Below are 15,000 nucleotides of genomic sequence, written 5' to 3'. Positions count from 1 at the left end.
TTATTATGATTATTACATTTTGTTTCTCTGTTTGGCCACTTTCTTAAATTCTTGCTGTAATTTATGTTTTATATATTTTCTGTGGACCAGTGAAATACATTCTAGTTCTGGTTTTAAAAGGCAATACAGAAATACAATGTACTTTTGATATTTATTTGCAGAGGAAGAGGAAGATGGCTGCCAAGAATTTCTTCAAACTGCGTACAGAACAGCTAAAACCACCATCACATGTGATTATCCTGAAAACAAACACAGGTCCAGTGTCAAGTTTCTCTGCAGAGAGAATAATTTCACTTGTGAGGAGATTTTATCAACGAGATCTTCTGTAAAGTCAAACAGAAAATTCAATCTCACAGAAACCAACAGAGGATTCAGTGTGTCCATCAGTAATGTGTCCTCACATGATGCTGGTCTCTACTGGTGTGGAGTGAATGAAGGAAATTACCGAACTGGACTCAGAAAAATCCAACTGAAGGTTGAAGGTGAGCAGCACACATCTGACACTTCTAGGTTTGATTCACTCACACATATAACTGAGGTCTCTCTGAAATATGTTGTTAAATACAGTCAATGCTGTCTGTCTACAGATATTAAAAACTTCACAAGGTCTCTAACTATTGGACAGAATTTTACATACTGGTGTGATGGTGCTTCGATAAAGAAATTCATCTGTAAGGGAGAAGATCCATCTATATGTCAACCACTGATCACTACACAGCAAAAGAAGAACACAAGGTTTTCCATGAAGGAAGACAAAGAGAAGAAGAGAAATATCACCATAACAGTGAGAGAAGTAACAGCAGACGACAGTGGGACATACTGGTGTGGAGCAGAAAGCACTGACAGAAGACGCACATTCTTCCACAGATTCTTGATGACTGTAGGTGAGTCATGTTTTTTAATGTGTGGATGTAAATTTCCCCTGGTTTTTATTGTAGGAGGGGGGGTAAAAGAAATCTACAGTCATTATTGATTACAACTGGACTTAAATATTTTATCTTTAATAAATATACAATATACTGACTCTCCCAAAATGAGTCCTAGCAGAAGAAGAAATGAACCCTTCAGATGCTGAATGTTTCTGAACGATTAAAAGCTACAGTTACAGAGGAGGAAAACAATAAAGGAAGTGGTTTGACTTTCAGAGTGAGGGTGGGGGAGAGAAAATGTGTATTCATACTTTGCAGTCACGTGGTTACCATGGTTACCTGGTGGGCAAGAAACATATATATTTACATATTTCCGTCACCTTACACCGCACAAAAAATGAAAGCCTACAAGAGTACGGATAGCTATCTTTTCTTCAAGAGTGGGTGGGTTAACAACGCTGTCGTATGGGAGGTGAGAATCAGGAATATCTTCATAATCAAAGCTATATATCTATATATCTATATATGTATATATATATATACATATATAGATATATGTATATATATACTTTTGTATAGTAAAACTGGCGACGTCCTGGCAAGATCCTTGATTAGTTTACTGGGTTTCGTTGCTGGAGAACGATGTTCTTGCCCGCCAGCTAGTAGTTGTGACGTCACGTGCAAAGTATGAATTGTGCTTATAAGCACGTTTTCATTTGCTATTCTTATGTTTACCCATATTAAAACATATAGTCAATATTACTATTATCCACATTGTCCACAGCTTATTGAAAACATTTCTATCAGCGGTTTGAACTCTAACAATAATCACAGATAATGATCTTAACTGTATTAGCTGAATTAACAACACTTGACATTCATCATCATTCCTTTATGACTGTGCTGCCTGAACTGGAAATGATTCAATGTGCTTTTACAACAGTGCAACACTCACTGACAGCCACTGTTCTTTATTATTCATTAAAGGGTTAGTGTGTAATATTTAGTAGGACTTGTTGGCAGAAATGGAATATAATATCCATCGTAGAAATACAAAACCTTTCTTGTAGCTGTCTAGAGGGAATTTATCTCTCCCTTTAAAGTGTCCTGCAGTGTTTGTTGCTTCGGTGCAGCTTTACCTGAGTTAACTGAATGAACTGTATTCTGTTAAATGTTTCCTCGTCTGTAAATCTTCTGCGTGGATTACATAAATATTAAATACTCTTATTTTGCTTTTTGTTCATGGCGTGGTGAGTGTGCAGCTTCCCATCGCTCCCTGTTTTAAATCTGACCATGAGCTCCTGCACACACACACACACACACACACACACGCACACACACACACACACACACACACACACACACACACACACACACACACACACGGTGCAGCGACAGAGACACAGACAGAAGAGAGAGTTGACAACAGCAACCTTTTGTTTGATTTCAGTAAAAACACCAACATCGACATCTCCTGCTTCTTCAACCCAGTCAACCCCTGCATCTCCTAAAAGAAATGGTAAGAGAGCACATTGAGCACAGCAAGAAAAGGAGGATGTTCACGTTTACATGTTTACAGTTTAACTTCTGTATTGCTGTTTAGTGTTTAGTTGATTCCAATCTGCAACTACCTCTGCGAGATGCCACTGAATCCTACACACTGGTCCGTTAAAGTCCCCATGAGAGCAAAAGCAGAGTGATCAAGTTCCTACTCATTTCACCCACACAGATGTAATGTCTTTATTTTAGTGATTCACTATTTATGCTTTATCATTCACTCCTACAGGATAGGTTCACTTTTTCAAGTCTGCCTATGCAATATAAAATGTAATTGGTCAATGATGAGACAATGTTAATATATTAATATTAATATCAACTTGTTTGCTTTCAGTACAAACATCAACATCCACATCTCCTGTTTCTTCAACTGCAACATCTGCTGAAAGAGATGGTAAGAGAGCACGTTTGATATCTTCTGCTGCAGAAGAGCAAGAGAAGAAGAAGAGAGAATTCCTCAACTCAGACACTTGTTGGCTGTGTTTTAAACAGATCTGGATTTATTCTTTGTTGTGTGCTTTGTGTTGCAGGTGGCTCTCAGGTCGTCATTACTGTGGGTGTCTGTGTAGCTGTACTGCTGCTGCTGCTGTTTGTGATCATTTTGATTCTTATCTACAAACGTGAGCTATTACCAGTTTGCAGATCAGGAAACACAAACACATTAATTTCCATTTTACAGATAAAAAAAGCCAAAGCAGATATACTATATAATGTTATTCTCTTCCATGTCTTTCTGTCAGGACGCTCACATTCAAAACACACAAGAACTGGAGCAGCAGCACAGCACACCAGAGAGGTCAGTGTGTAAATGTATAACTGTTATAAGATAATATTCAAGTTCAATTCAGTTCAATAACTCATTATTTAATGATGCCAGATATTTAAGTATTTTGGTTGCAAAAACAATAAAGAAGAGTGGGAGTCTTGTTACATAAACAGTTTCAGTATTAGCCAGCGATGACGATCCTGTTTGTTATTAATATTTTACTTATTGTAGTTAGATTCAGGTTTAGTTTTTCAGGTGTATTGCCACCTATATATATACCTCTATAGCTAACTGACAATCACATTTCTTCCCTATTTTCTAGAAGATACCTCAAAACAAAGCTCCTTTGTACTGTAATAATTTAACCATGTGATAAAACATGGGGATGTTTTAATTATACAATTTATCTACATATTACAATTACATTTTATGCAGTTGTACTACTCCAGCCACTTACATGACACAGAAATATAACAGCGTAAAGTTCAAATTGTTATTTTATATGCATGAGGAAATTTATTTGAAACCTGAAATCTATTGAGATTGCAGATTGCAACTCCATCGTTTCACCCCGCCCTTCCCAGTGTGAAGTACAAACTATTGAAAAACTATTATTGATTCTGCTTATCGGTCTGATTCTTTAGCAATTCCCATTATTAATTCCTGATCAATTTTCTGTGCGGAAAAAAGTCAGTTTACACAGTTTTTCAGCGTCAGCACAAATGTTATATTATCTCTGAGTCTGAACACAGTGTAGAAACAGAGTAGAGTTATAGTAGTTAACTAAATTCTTCTTTCCAGCAGCGTAGACACATGGGTTTGATGTCAGGTTCGTAATGGTCACAAAAACATGCTGGAATTGATAAAAGGAAATGATAAGCTGGAAGGTATACAATTCCGATAGATCAGACAATTTGGAAATGGTTCTCAACTGGAACCGGTTCTCAAGTCCCATCACGACTGCAAAACGTGAACGCAAATGCCCCTATCTAGAACCAGTGCCATTCAACAAGGCGACCTGCAACTCATTCTATAGGATTCCTATATTCAGGTGATTATACACTCATGAAAGAATAGCTATGTTTATTATATCTCATATCTGCCAATAGATCTTCCTAAATGTTACACACTGGACCTTTAACCTGTTTGTGATTTAACCTACAATGTTAACCACAATTTGTATCCATAGTGCTTAATGTTATGGCTGTGTATGATTTGTTCACACTGTGTTTTTCATTCTTTCCTGGAAGGATTATGTCTACGAGGAGGTACAGGTCTACGTCCAGAAGCCAGACTCAGGAAATGCAGTGACCACGATTTATGCCACTGCCAACTTTCCCACAAACCCCTCTGCCTCACTGCATTACTCTACCATCAACTTTAAAAACAGCTCTGATAAAGCTGGTGGTGAGGCAGTGATCCTCAAACCCAGCTCCTCTGCCTGTGAATACTCTACTGTGAAGAACAGCCAAAGTCCAACCTACTCTACTGTCAATGAACCATCCAGATCTCCAGAGGATCCGCTCTACTCAACAGTCAACAAACCAAAAGATTGATCGGTCCAGGCTGATGAATTATAGTAACTCTTTCATCTGGTGTCATCATCAGGTTTGATTTTATAACCAAATATCTGCACAATAATGACATTCCCATCAGCCTAGTATAGCAAAAGTAAAAGCTTTAATGAAAGGAGATGTTTTGTGATGTGATGCTTCATACTGTGTTATGGCAATCATAGATTATAAAAACAAAATAGAGTCAAGGAGACAGTTATTAAAATGTTGCCAATTGTTTAATACATGATATAATAGCCTTTTAATTTAACCTCATTAGATTTACTGTATGCAGGGTTTGATTTGATTTGTTGATGTGTTTCGTTGTTTGAAATGCTCTTCTAGTGTTGACCTTAGCCTGCCTCATGATTCTGTAAGCATGTATATACTGCCTCTGCATAAACCATCATACCCTACCAGTCAGCCTGCATTGTCTGCATTTGGGTCCTAACCTTGTTACCCTGCACACAACAGCTACACGTTTTAATTAAGAATGATACAGACCACAGTACATGTTGTAGCTCGCTAATCTTAGTCAACAAAGTCTGTCAATCTGGTTCACCAACACAAACCAAATCAGCCCACAAAAGTATATATGCTGAATTCCTTTATGGTTGCATGATTTTTAAAGTCGGCACCCACCACATTAGAAGAAGATATACTTTATTAATCCCCAATTGGAACTCTGCCAATGTGGCTTAGAGACATACAAATGTGGAGAGATGGTGGCACAGTTAGGGGCCTTGCTCAAGGGCACCTCTGCAGTGCACATGAGGTGGAACTGGCACCTCTCTAGCCACCAGTCCATACTGTGGTCTGTGCTGGACTTATACAAAGCCAAGTCCCTACAGACTGAGCTACTGCCGCCCTACTAAAGACACTAGAGTTGAGAAAGGCAGGTTTTTTGTTCAAAAGACAGGCTGCCACACTCTGCTTCTCATTTGATCACAACAGTTTATCTTCTTACTAATAGAGTTGTATAAATTACAACTATAATTATAATTACATCTATTAATCAAAATGCTCTGAATTATATTTGACATACTGACATTTAAAGTGGAGACCACTCAAGCAGTAAAAAGGGAACCTAAGCTCTACTTTGCCATACTACAATACATGTTTCCAAGCTACATTATACATCGTAAAAATAGTACCATAATATTTCAATTTACAAATACAAGTGATCAATCAAAAAAAAACTTTTAAATCCTTAAAACTAAAAGTTATAAATGCTATCTGTATACATGCTGACATTACACTGGTGCAGTTTACAAGAGTGATTGAAAGACAAACTAACAACGATCTGATAAACGTAGTGGGGAATATGGCGAGATAGATAGATTATTAGATATATTTCTCAGGAGCTGGTGAAAATCAAACAACACTAATAAATCAAAAAGCAACAGAGAGTTGAAAAATGATGCAGATTAATCCATTAGAAATACTGTCACATCTGATTTAATGTAATAACATAATTTGTACCCCATCAGCAGCAGTGTCTTATGGTTCTGTGACCTAAATAGGCTTGTGGTTCACATCCTGTTGATTTTAGCTCTTCTGAGTAATGGTGAGGATGTAATGCTCACAGAGTAGACAGTGGGAGATAAAAAAAATAAAAAAAATAGTGAGACATGTGTCAGGATACTCACACGGGGGTGTTTTATTCAATTTCCTTGCGGGAGTCATCCCAAAAGGATCAATAAAGAGAAGAAGTCTATATGTATCATCCCTGTAGTCACAGTCACTACATTTCTCTGTGAAGCCTTGTTAGATTGACTTTGACTTCACACACAAAGATATATAGGTAGAGCGGTTCCCTCGACTTTTACAGCACATTAATGAATATTTTTATAATAATAATGTATCAGATGAAACACAATGTGACAATGTGAAAAGTGCTGCTTTGAATGACGAATCTACAGACAATCATCAGGTGAATCTGCTTTACGGAGCTTTATGGTGAGTTTCAGCTCACTGTTCTTTCCCGCTCTCAGTGTCATTTTAAGCCACAGCAGGCAGCTGCTTTCAGGGAAAAAGCTCTAAAAACCCACTGTTGCACCCATTTATGGTTTGTGTTAGCAGTTTTTATAAGATACCAACCTTTCTTTCTTACATATTACATTTAGTTGGTTCTCTCTCTCTCTCTCTCTCTCTCTCTCTCTCTCTCTCTCTCTCTCTCTCTCTCTCTCTCTCACAGTCATTTACTGTGTAATGAAGTTATGTATGAAGTGGAAAGAGATACGACTAACACTTTGATTAGGAAGGAAAAAGGGGAAGGATAAAAAATTGTGGGCGTGTAGTTTTTAGGTAAGATATAAATTCAGGAAATACAGCTGTGCGAATACCAGAGACCAACCGACACGAGACCATTGAAACAACCAACGATAATCTCAGCATCCAAAACCAACACAATGAAGAGCTTTCTTCTGCTCATCCTCTCACTGATGACAGGTAAAAAGATTGCTGCTACTGGACTACTGATTTTAGAGATTACATTAGGTTCAGTCCTGCTTCTAAACCAGCTTCGACACATATAGTGGTCTAGGTTCAACCCTGTTACCTAGAAATTACGTTGGTATATTTCTATATTTATATTACTGATTATATATTTACATTGCAGTGTCAAAGTAATCACTGCCTCAATTATGTTCAGAGTAAACGTTCTTTGAAACAGTCAATTATTATTCTGTGCACTTTGGTTAAGGTTTTAGGAAAGATTGTGATTTTGTGTTGATGTTAATTAAAAAGCATAAGTCAAAAGATGCTAAAGACTTTTTTTGTATTAAAACACAGCACAATATTTACCTAAACATAACCATAAAAATGCTGTAGTCACTACGAGTGGACAGTTCTGCAAGATTTCCATTTCTATTTTGGCTGAAAACAAATGAAATCTGTTGTCAGCAAATATTTTACTGCCTTATTTAAGTCTGGTGAGACCGAGATCACTGATGTGTGTGGCAGAAACATTAAAGTAAGTAAAGCTTTATTTATTTATATAGCACTGTTTAAAACACACAGTTACAAAGTGCTTCACAAACAAACAAATAAATATAAACACACATGCGTACACATATGTATATATACATATAAATGTGTACAGGTATAAACATACCCAATCATATACATATACCTAGGGAACATATAAATACAAACACATGGAAGATAAAACAAGAGGGAAAGAATACATTTAAAAAAGAGAGACGACAGAGATAAGTTAACAAACAAGAAGGAGATCTACAAAAAGTCCCATAACGTAGGTTTTGAGGAGCCATTTCAGTCCATGGATTCAGCAAGTCTGAGTGATTGGGGAATATTATTCCACAATGTTGGGGCTAAAACAGCAAAGGCCACCTCACGTTTAGTTTTGCAGTTAGAGTGGGGAATGGATAAAAGGCCTGGATTTGAGGCAGAGGAGTGGAATGAGGAAGAAGGAGATGTGAAATGTAACTGGGGGTTAAAGCTAACAGTTAGTGCTACATAGCTAGACCACCAACAACACTACAGAGATCTCTGTTTCCATGTCACCAGATCTGAGACTTTATATCAGCATGTGCGCTACAAAAGAAGAAATGTTAAATACATTGACTGAATAACCTGTGAACAGGTTGAGGTTGACAAAAGACCTGGAAAATAATGTGTATTAAAATCTAAACCTCAGTAAAAATAAAATCCTAAATTATTGAAATAAACGGACACACCATCATGACAATTGTCTGGATCATCTAATTAAATCAAAGGTACGACAGAGAGTCTGTGATCCACTGACTAATTCAAATGCGCAGTTTACTGAAACAGTGTATGTTGCATTGATAGAGAGCTCATTCAGACGACTACAGTCTGTCTAATCCTTCCACTGTGTGAAATAATGCAAACTCCTGTCTTTGTCTGATCTACAGGTTGTGAGGCCAGTTCTATGATAACAGTATGCCAAGAAGGATGGTTTGAATTCACCTGCAATTACCCAAATACAACTGGAAAATACAGTAATATAACTGTAGTTAATCCAAGAGAAACCGTCATACAGAGTATTCAAACGGTGTGTGGGAAACCAAAGACCACGTTTCCCTGTACCATGATACAAAAAATAAAAAACTCAGGGTGGCCATCAGACAACTTCAACGTGAGGACTTTGGGGAATACAAATGTGAATATTATCAAGGACTAAACTCAACCTTTGTCACTGAGGATCTTAAACTAGTAGTTGGTAAGAGACATTCACTTTATACTTTATTTGTCAAACTCTGTTAACTAAGAAAACATAATACAAAACAGAAATCCATTATCAAACGGGCCCCAGGGATAAAGACCGGAGTATTATTACTGTGCTGCAGCCTCTCTGTCTGCACACACACACATTTGACATAATAATTGCTGGTAGAGAGTCGGTTCCAGTAGAGTTATTGGACTGCAGGGTCAGCTCAACACTGTCAACATTTTTTTGGTTTACTTTGCTAAAATTATGACTGTATGTATGTTTATTGTTACTATTACATACTGAGTCTATATATTTTTCTTCCACAGGTACGGAGATACAGGAACAAACCTAAAAACCAGACAGGAGCTGCGCTGCGATTTACGTCTCCGATTATTCCAACGAACTCCTCTACCTTAGTGCACGCCTCGACGACAGCACTGCTCCGTCGTCAACTTCCAAAACAACCCTGACAAAGCCGATATACTCATCCCCAAAACCAGCTACTCAACAGTCAGTATTGTTTGCCTTTACCTTCTCTGTTGTTTTTGTATATGCAATTGATTACTGATAAATTGTTGCTCTAAATTCTTGTGTAATGAATCATCATCACTTTTCTCCTGGCTGTGCACTTATCTTGCTGTATGACTTGTTTGTGTTGTGATGGAACAGTTTGCTTAGGCTTCCTCTCGAAACCACAGCCATATCTCAGAATTTATGCTTATCTTTGTGTTGGCCACACGACCGTCGTACACCAGCTCTACCTCGTCTGCATGCACATTTGAGTAATTTCCTCTGTCTGGGTTAGACAGAGGAAGGGCCTCATGTAAATGACATTAAACTTGCTACTAAAGGGGTAAGCTACAAATGACATCCTGTCTGACGGTATTAATATAATGAACACACTTAACTTAAAGTAGCTTGGTGAGAGAGTTAAAAGGCTTTTTTTTTTTAATTTTAGGTTAATTGCCCAGCCATAAAATAAACAAAATAAAACAGTCTCTGTTCAGAGCACTGAGAATTACATTGAAATACCAAACCAAAAGAAAATAAGGTTTTTATTGCGTATTACTCTACAGATTATTACATTATCCCATTTATTTATCCCATCCACATTTAATCCAGTTTAGTCAAAACAGCAAGACTTTTAATTGTTTGATTATGTACATTTGGGAATCTGGAGGGCCTATCAGCAGGCAAAGTGTGAAAAAAGAGGACTCAGTCATGTTTTTGTGGGCTGCCTCGGTCAAAATAAAGGGAGATACAACACTCAATTCAGATTTTTTGCCCATTTCTGACGTTTTCACTTTTCTGACGTCATTAAACTTGTGACCCACTGCAGTTTACTTCCTTGCTGTCTAGCGGAGCTCCGCCAAAAGCGAGCGAGCAAACGAGAAAGCGCCATCCACATCATCGCTCGTCATCGCTCGTCATCGTGCGCCATAATGCTGACCAATCAGGGCAGACTGGGCTTTTCAGGAGGGGGGCCTTACAGAGACAGGAGCTAAAACGTATGGTTTCAGACAGGCTGAACAGAGGAGCTCAGCTGTAGGCAGTATGAGAACAATAATGTGTTTTTTTAACATTAAAACGTCTAAACCTATTGTAGGAGAGCCACAAAATACAATTATGAACCTGAAAGGGCATAATATGACTCCTTTAAGTTGATTAAAGTCATATTTAATATATTGCTTCTAAAATATACAGCGGGTCATGATTATTGTTATTTTTTGCAAGAGCAGCGACAAATGACATCCTGTCTGATGGTATTAATACACTGAACACACTTGACTTAAAGTAGCTTGGTGAGAGTTAAAAGACAATTTTGTTTAATTTTAGGTTAATTGGTTAAAAGTCTCTTTGTTCAGAGCACTGAGAATTACATTAAAATACCAAACCAAAAGAAAAAAAGCACTTTTATTGCATATTGCTCTACAGATTATTACATCATCCCAAATAAATTAATAATTTATCAAATAATTAAATAATTTAAATAAATAAATTAAAATTAAATAGAATAAACCAGTTCAGTCAAATCAGCAACATTTAGTTTAGTGAAGTAAATAGTTTTAGTCGGTACAGGGCCCGGTACAGTTTTAAAAAGCTTAAAACTTACCTGAAATCCAATCGAATGATGCAGCGGCTCCAAATCCAAACCCTGGGACGGCTCCTCGGCTCCTTCACATACAGACAGCAGCGATCCTCTTCTGAAATCTCAATCATCTTAAAACATGAAGAAATGTTTCCAGGTCAGTGTAGATAAAAACTGAAACGTCCACCCAAAGATTGAAGCAGAGTTAAAGTATGTTCATGAATCAATACTCATCTAACAGACAAAGGAAATGTTACATAAAGGAGGAATACAATATTTAGAACACCAAGGGAAGAAATAAGGTGTTTTTATTAATTATAACTGATTGATTTAATCTCTGATTGACTGTTAAGACTTCTATAAACCTATCCCTATCTGTTTACTATATTTAAAAATACAAATATTACTCAGAGGGGATTCCTTAAGATAAAATCCTCTCAAACTGAGAGTCTGTGGTCTAATGTGCATCTATTGTAAGTAACCCTGAAACTACTTATTGTTTATGGCTGATATGTTTTATAAAGACTATACAAATGTGTATAATCTCATATTCTCCTTTAACGTAGAATAACTAACTTATATCACATATTAATATAAATATTATATCATATATTAATATAAATATTATATCACATATTAATATAAATATTATATCACATATTAATATAAATATTATATCATATAACGTTATTAGTATAAATATTATATCATATAACGTTATTAATATAAATATTATATCATATATTAATATAAATATTATATCACATATTAATATAAATATTATATCATATATTAATATAAATATTATATCACATATTAATATAAATATTATATCATATAACGTTATTAATATAAATATTATATCATATATTAATATAAATATTATATCATATATTAATATAAATATTATATCATATATTAATATAAATATTAATATAATATATTATATCATATATTAATATAAATATTATATCATATAACGTTATTAATATAAATATTATATCATATATTAATATAAATATTATATCATATATTAATATAAATATTATATCACATATTAATATAAATATTATATCATATATTAATATAATTATATCATATATTAAATAACATATTATATCATAAATTAATATAAATATTATATCATATATTAATATAAATATTATATCATATATTAATATAAATATTATATCACATATTAATATAAATATTATATCATATATTAATATAAATATTATATCACATATTAATATAAATATTATATCATATATTAATATAAATATTATATCATATATAGCAGAATATAATAAACTGTTACTTCACCACAAATATTATACAGACATTAGAAGTTAAATAATACAGCTTTGGTTATATATTTCTCTAACAGCCCGAGTATCTGGTTATTTATCTATATAATAATATAGTAATAAATAAATAACGTTACATTATAATATTATTAACGTTACATTATAATATTATTAACGTTACATTATAATATTATTAACTTACATTATAATATTAATAACGTTACATTATAATATTATTAATGTTTTAAGGATTGTGGCGATGTGAACCAACGGCCGTTAAATTACCGTTAGACTCGTTAATGTTAAATAACTTTACATAAAACATCGATGTGCTATTAAATTAATATACGACTCACTCCCTTAGAGTAATATCTGATTCATTTGTGTTTTTGTCTGTAATTTATCTGATGTTTTAATTTCCTTTCAGTTCATGAAGAGCTAACTGAACTAGCATTAAGCTAACGAGCTTCTTAAATTAACTCAAATATTAAAAAACAATTTAAAACCTTCAAATTCTTCATCAGAACTCCTCAAATAATGAACCTCCTCGATGTTTGTGTCCCCACACACGGTAAACTCGGTTCTTCGTTGTGTAACTTCATATAATATATAATAATATAATAATATAATAATATAATATATAATAATATAATATATAATAATATAACGTTAATAATATAATAAGTTAATAACTTTTACTGATAATTACTTTCACTAACTCGCCTCCATCTTGAATTCCCAACGGTCAGTCCCACTCCGCTGCGCGCGCAGCGAGCGCCCCCTGTTGGACGGCTCAGAACACGTCATATATTAATATTAATATTAACATTATTGATATTAATTAAAATCAATTTAATATTAATAATAATTAATATTATAAAAAATCATATATCAAAGAAGCAATTTTAATATTAATATTAACATTAATAATATTAATTAATATTAATAAATATTAACAATAATTAATATTAATATTATTAATGTTAATCATTAATCAATATTAATATTAATAATAATTAATATTATAATATATATCAATATCATATACCAGACAGTCATATTTTAATATTGATATTAGCATTAATAATATTAATTAATATTAATAAATATTAAAATAATTAATATTAATATTATTAATGTTAATATTAATCAATATTAATATTAATAATAATTAATATTATAATATATATATCATATATCATATATCGCTCAGAACAGTCATATTTTAATATTAATATTAATATTAATTAAAATTAATATAACAATAATTAATATTAATAATATAATATCCATATTATTATTAATTAATATTATAATATAATATCATATAAATAGTATCTGCCACTATTTTAAATTAATATTAATAAAAAAATATTAATATTAACAACAAATAGTATTACTATTATTAATATTAATAATAATTAATATTATAATATATATTTATATCATATATCATATATCGCTCAGAACACTGTCATATTTTAATATTAATATTAATATTAATGTTAATTATTATTATTATGAATTAATATTTTAACATTGCTTCTGAAATATACAGCGGGTCATGATTATTGTTGCTTTGTTACATTTCTGTTGTTTTAATATTTTAAAGTGCATTTCCCCCCCAATTATATGATATTTAAAAAAAATTGACACATTTAAAACAAGATTTTTCAACATTAAATTGACATTTCCAAGGTATAGTAGGGATAGTGTCTGCCCCTCCACTTCCGGTCAGTTGTTTACTGTTTACTGACTTTAAACACACCTACTGATTATTATGAATTTTCCAGTATTAGTGAATAGAAAAGCTTCCAATGGGGAGAAATATCGTATCCAAAGCACATAAACATTGTGATTACAGTACTTTACTTAAACAAATGACAGATTATCCTTTTTTAAATGAATGCATAATATCAAACTATAGGTACACCAGGTAGTGTATTGCATTCACTTTAAAATTAAAGATTTATATTTATTTATTATCTCATAATTTATCTGAATTAGTGACATCCAGCATTCTCTCCAGGGCCCCTGCACCTAACCCAAATCCTAAATCTATAATATATCTGCGTCCCCTGGGCCTTAAACCCCAATTACCCCAATTATTAACTGTATCTGTATAAAGGACCACAGTCACATTCCTGTGTATGTTGTTGTATTTTTACCCATTCTCATGAGGTATTGTGTTCTGGGTTTCAAACACTGAAGCAGAGATATGGGACGTATCGTATGTTGACTTATGAAATACAAAAAAAGTACATTTATTACAAAATATTTGTATATTTGTAGGATCCCATTTCATTATAAACCTTACTTTTTCACTCATAATATTGCTTATGTGCCACTGTTATAACTCACACCTGTTTGTATATGTTATATATTATGTTTTGCTAAATATAATGTATAAAATACAAATAAATGATGTGTTCTGCAGTTAATCTGTCATCATATTGTCATTTTATTTGTATTTTTTTATTGTCAAAAAGTCAAAAAACTAATAGTTTAATAAATTCTTACTTTGATTTTGAAATCCAATGGGGGCATTTTTAAAACTTCAGTCGTATCAATGTTAGAAATCGGCGTCCAAGTGGAAAAACGTTGCTCTTCTAAAAGGTTTTTGACACAGATTAATATCACTCGCTGCGCAATGCTCTGAAA

The 15,000-nt window shown here is 33.4% G+C and overlaps 1 protein-coding gene and 1 long non-coding RNA gene across 13 annotated transcripts in view; both read left to right on the top strand.

The window, feature by feature from the left end:
• The window catches only part of LOC127372504 (CMRF35-like molecule 8), a 38,481-nt gene extending 33,320 nt beyond the window's left edge, over window positions 1-5,161 (top strand). For 9 of the 12 annotated variants that reach the window (XM_051416308.1, XM_051416316.1, XM_051416311.1 and 6 more), the window contains 5 exons: window positions 2,320-2,388; window positions 2,761-2,820; window positions 2,957-3,046; window positions 3,167-3,222; window positions 4,443-5,161. In XM_051416308.1, the coding sequence (XP_051272268.1) occupies window positions 2,320-2,388; window positions 2,761-2,820; window positions 2,957-3,046; window positions 3,167-3,222; window positions 4,443-4,748 (581 nt within the window). In that variant the 3' untranslated portion in view covers window positions 4,749-5,161. Of the gene's footprint in view, window positions 1-161; window positions 483-587; window positions 885-2,319; window positions 2,389-2,760; window positions 2,821-2,956; window positions 3,047-3,166; window positions 3,223-4,442 lie in introns of all 12 variants that reach the window. The other 3 variants (XM_051416300.1, XM_051416299.1, XM_051416301.1) reach the window with 1 other exon arrangement.
• A 1,850-nt stretch (window positions 5,162-7,011) lies between these two features.
• LOC127372515 (uncharacterized) lies at window positions 7,012-10,214 on the top strand. The gene is made up of 3 exons (XR_007886689.1): window positions 7,012-7,196; window positions 8,645-8,952; window positions 9,270-10,214. It is a non-coding gene; the product is annotated as an uncharacterized LOC127372515 (long non-coding RNA).
• The last annotated feature ends 4,786 nt before the right edge of the window (window positions 10,215-15,000 follow it).

The sequence above is a fragment of the Dicentrarchus labrax genome, unplaced genomic scaffold (genome assembly GCF_905237075.1).
Source record: "Dicentrarchus labrax unplaced genomic scaffold, dlabrax2021, whole genome shotgun sequence".
Classification (NCBI taxonomy): domain Eukaryota; kingdom Metazoa; phylum Chordata; class Actinopteri; family Moronidae; genus Dicentrarchus; species Dicentrarchus labrax.
Note: the sequence above shows the minus strand (reverse complement) of the source record. Positions and strands in the feature narration are given on the sequence as shown.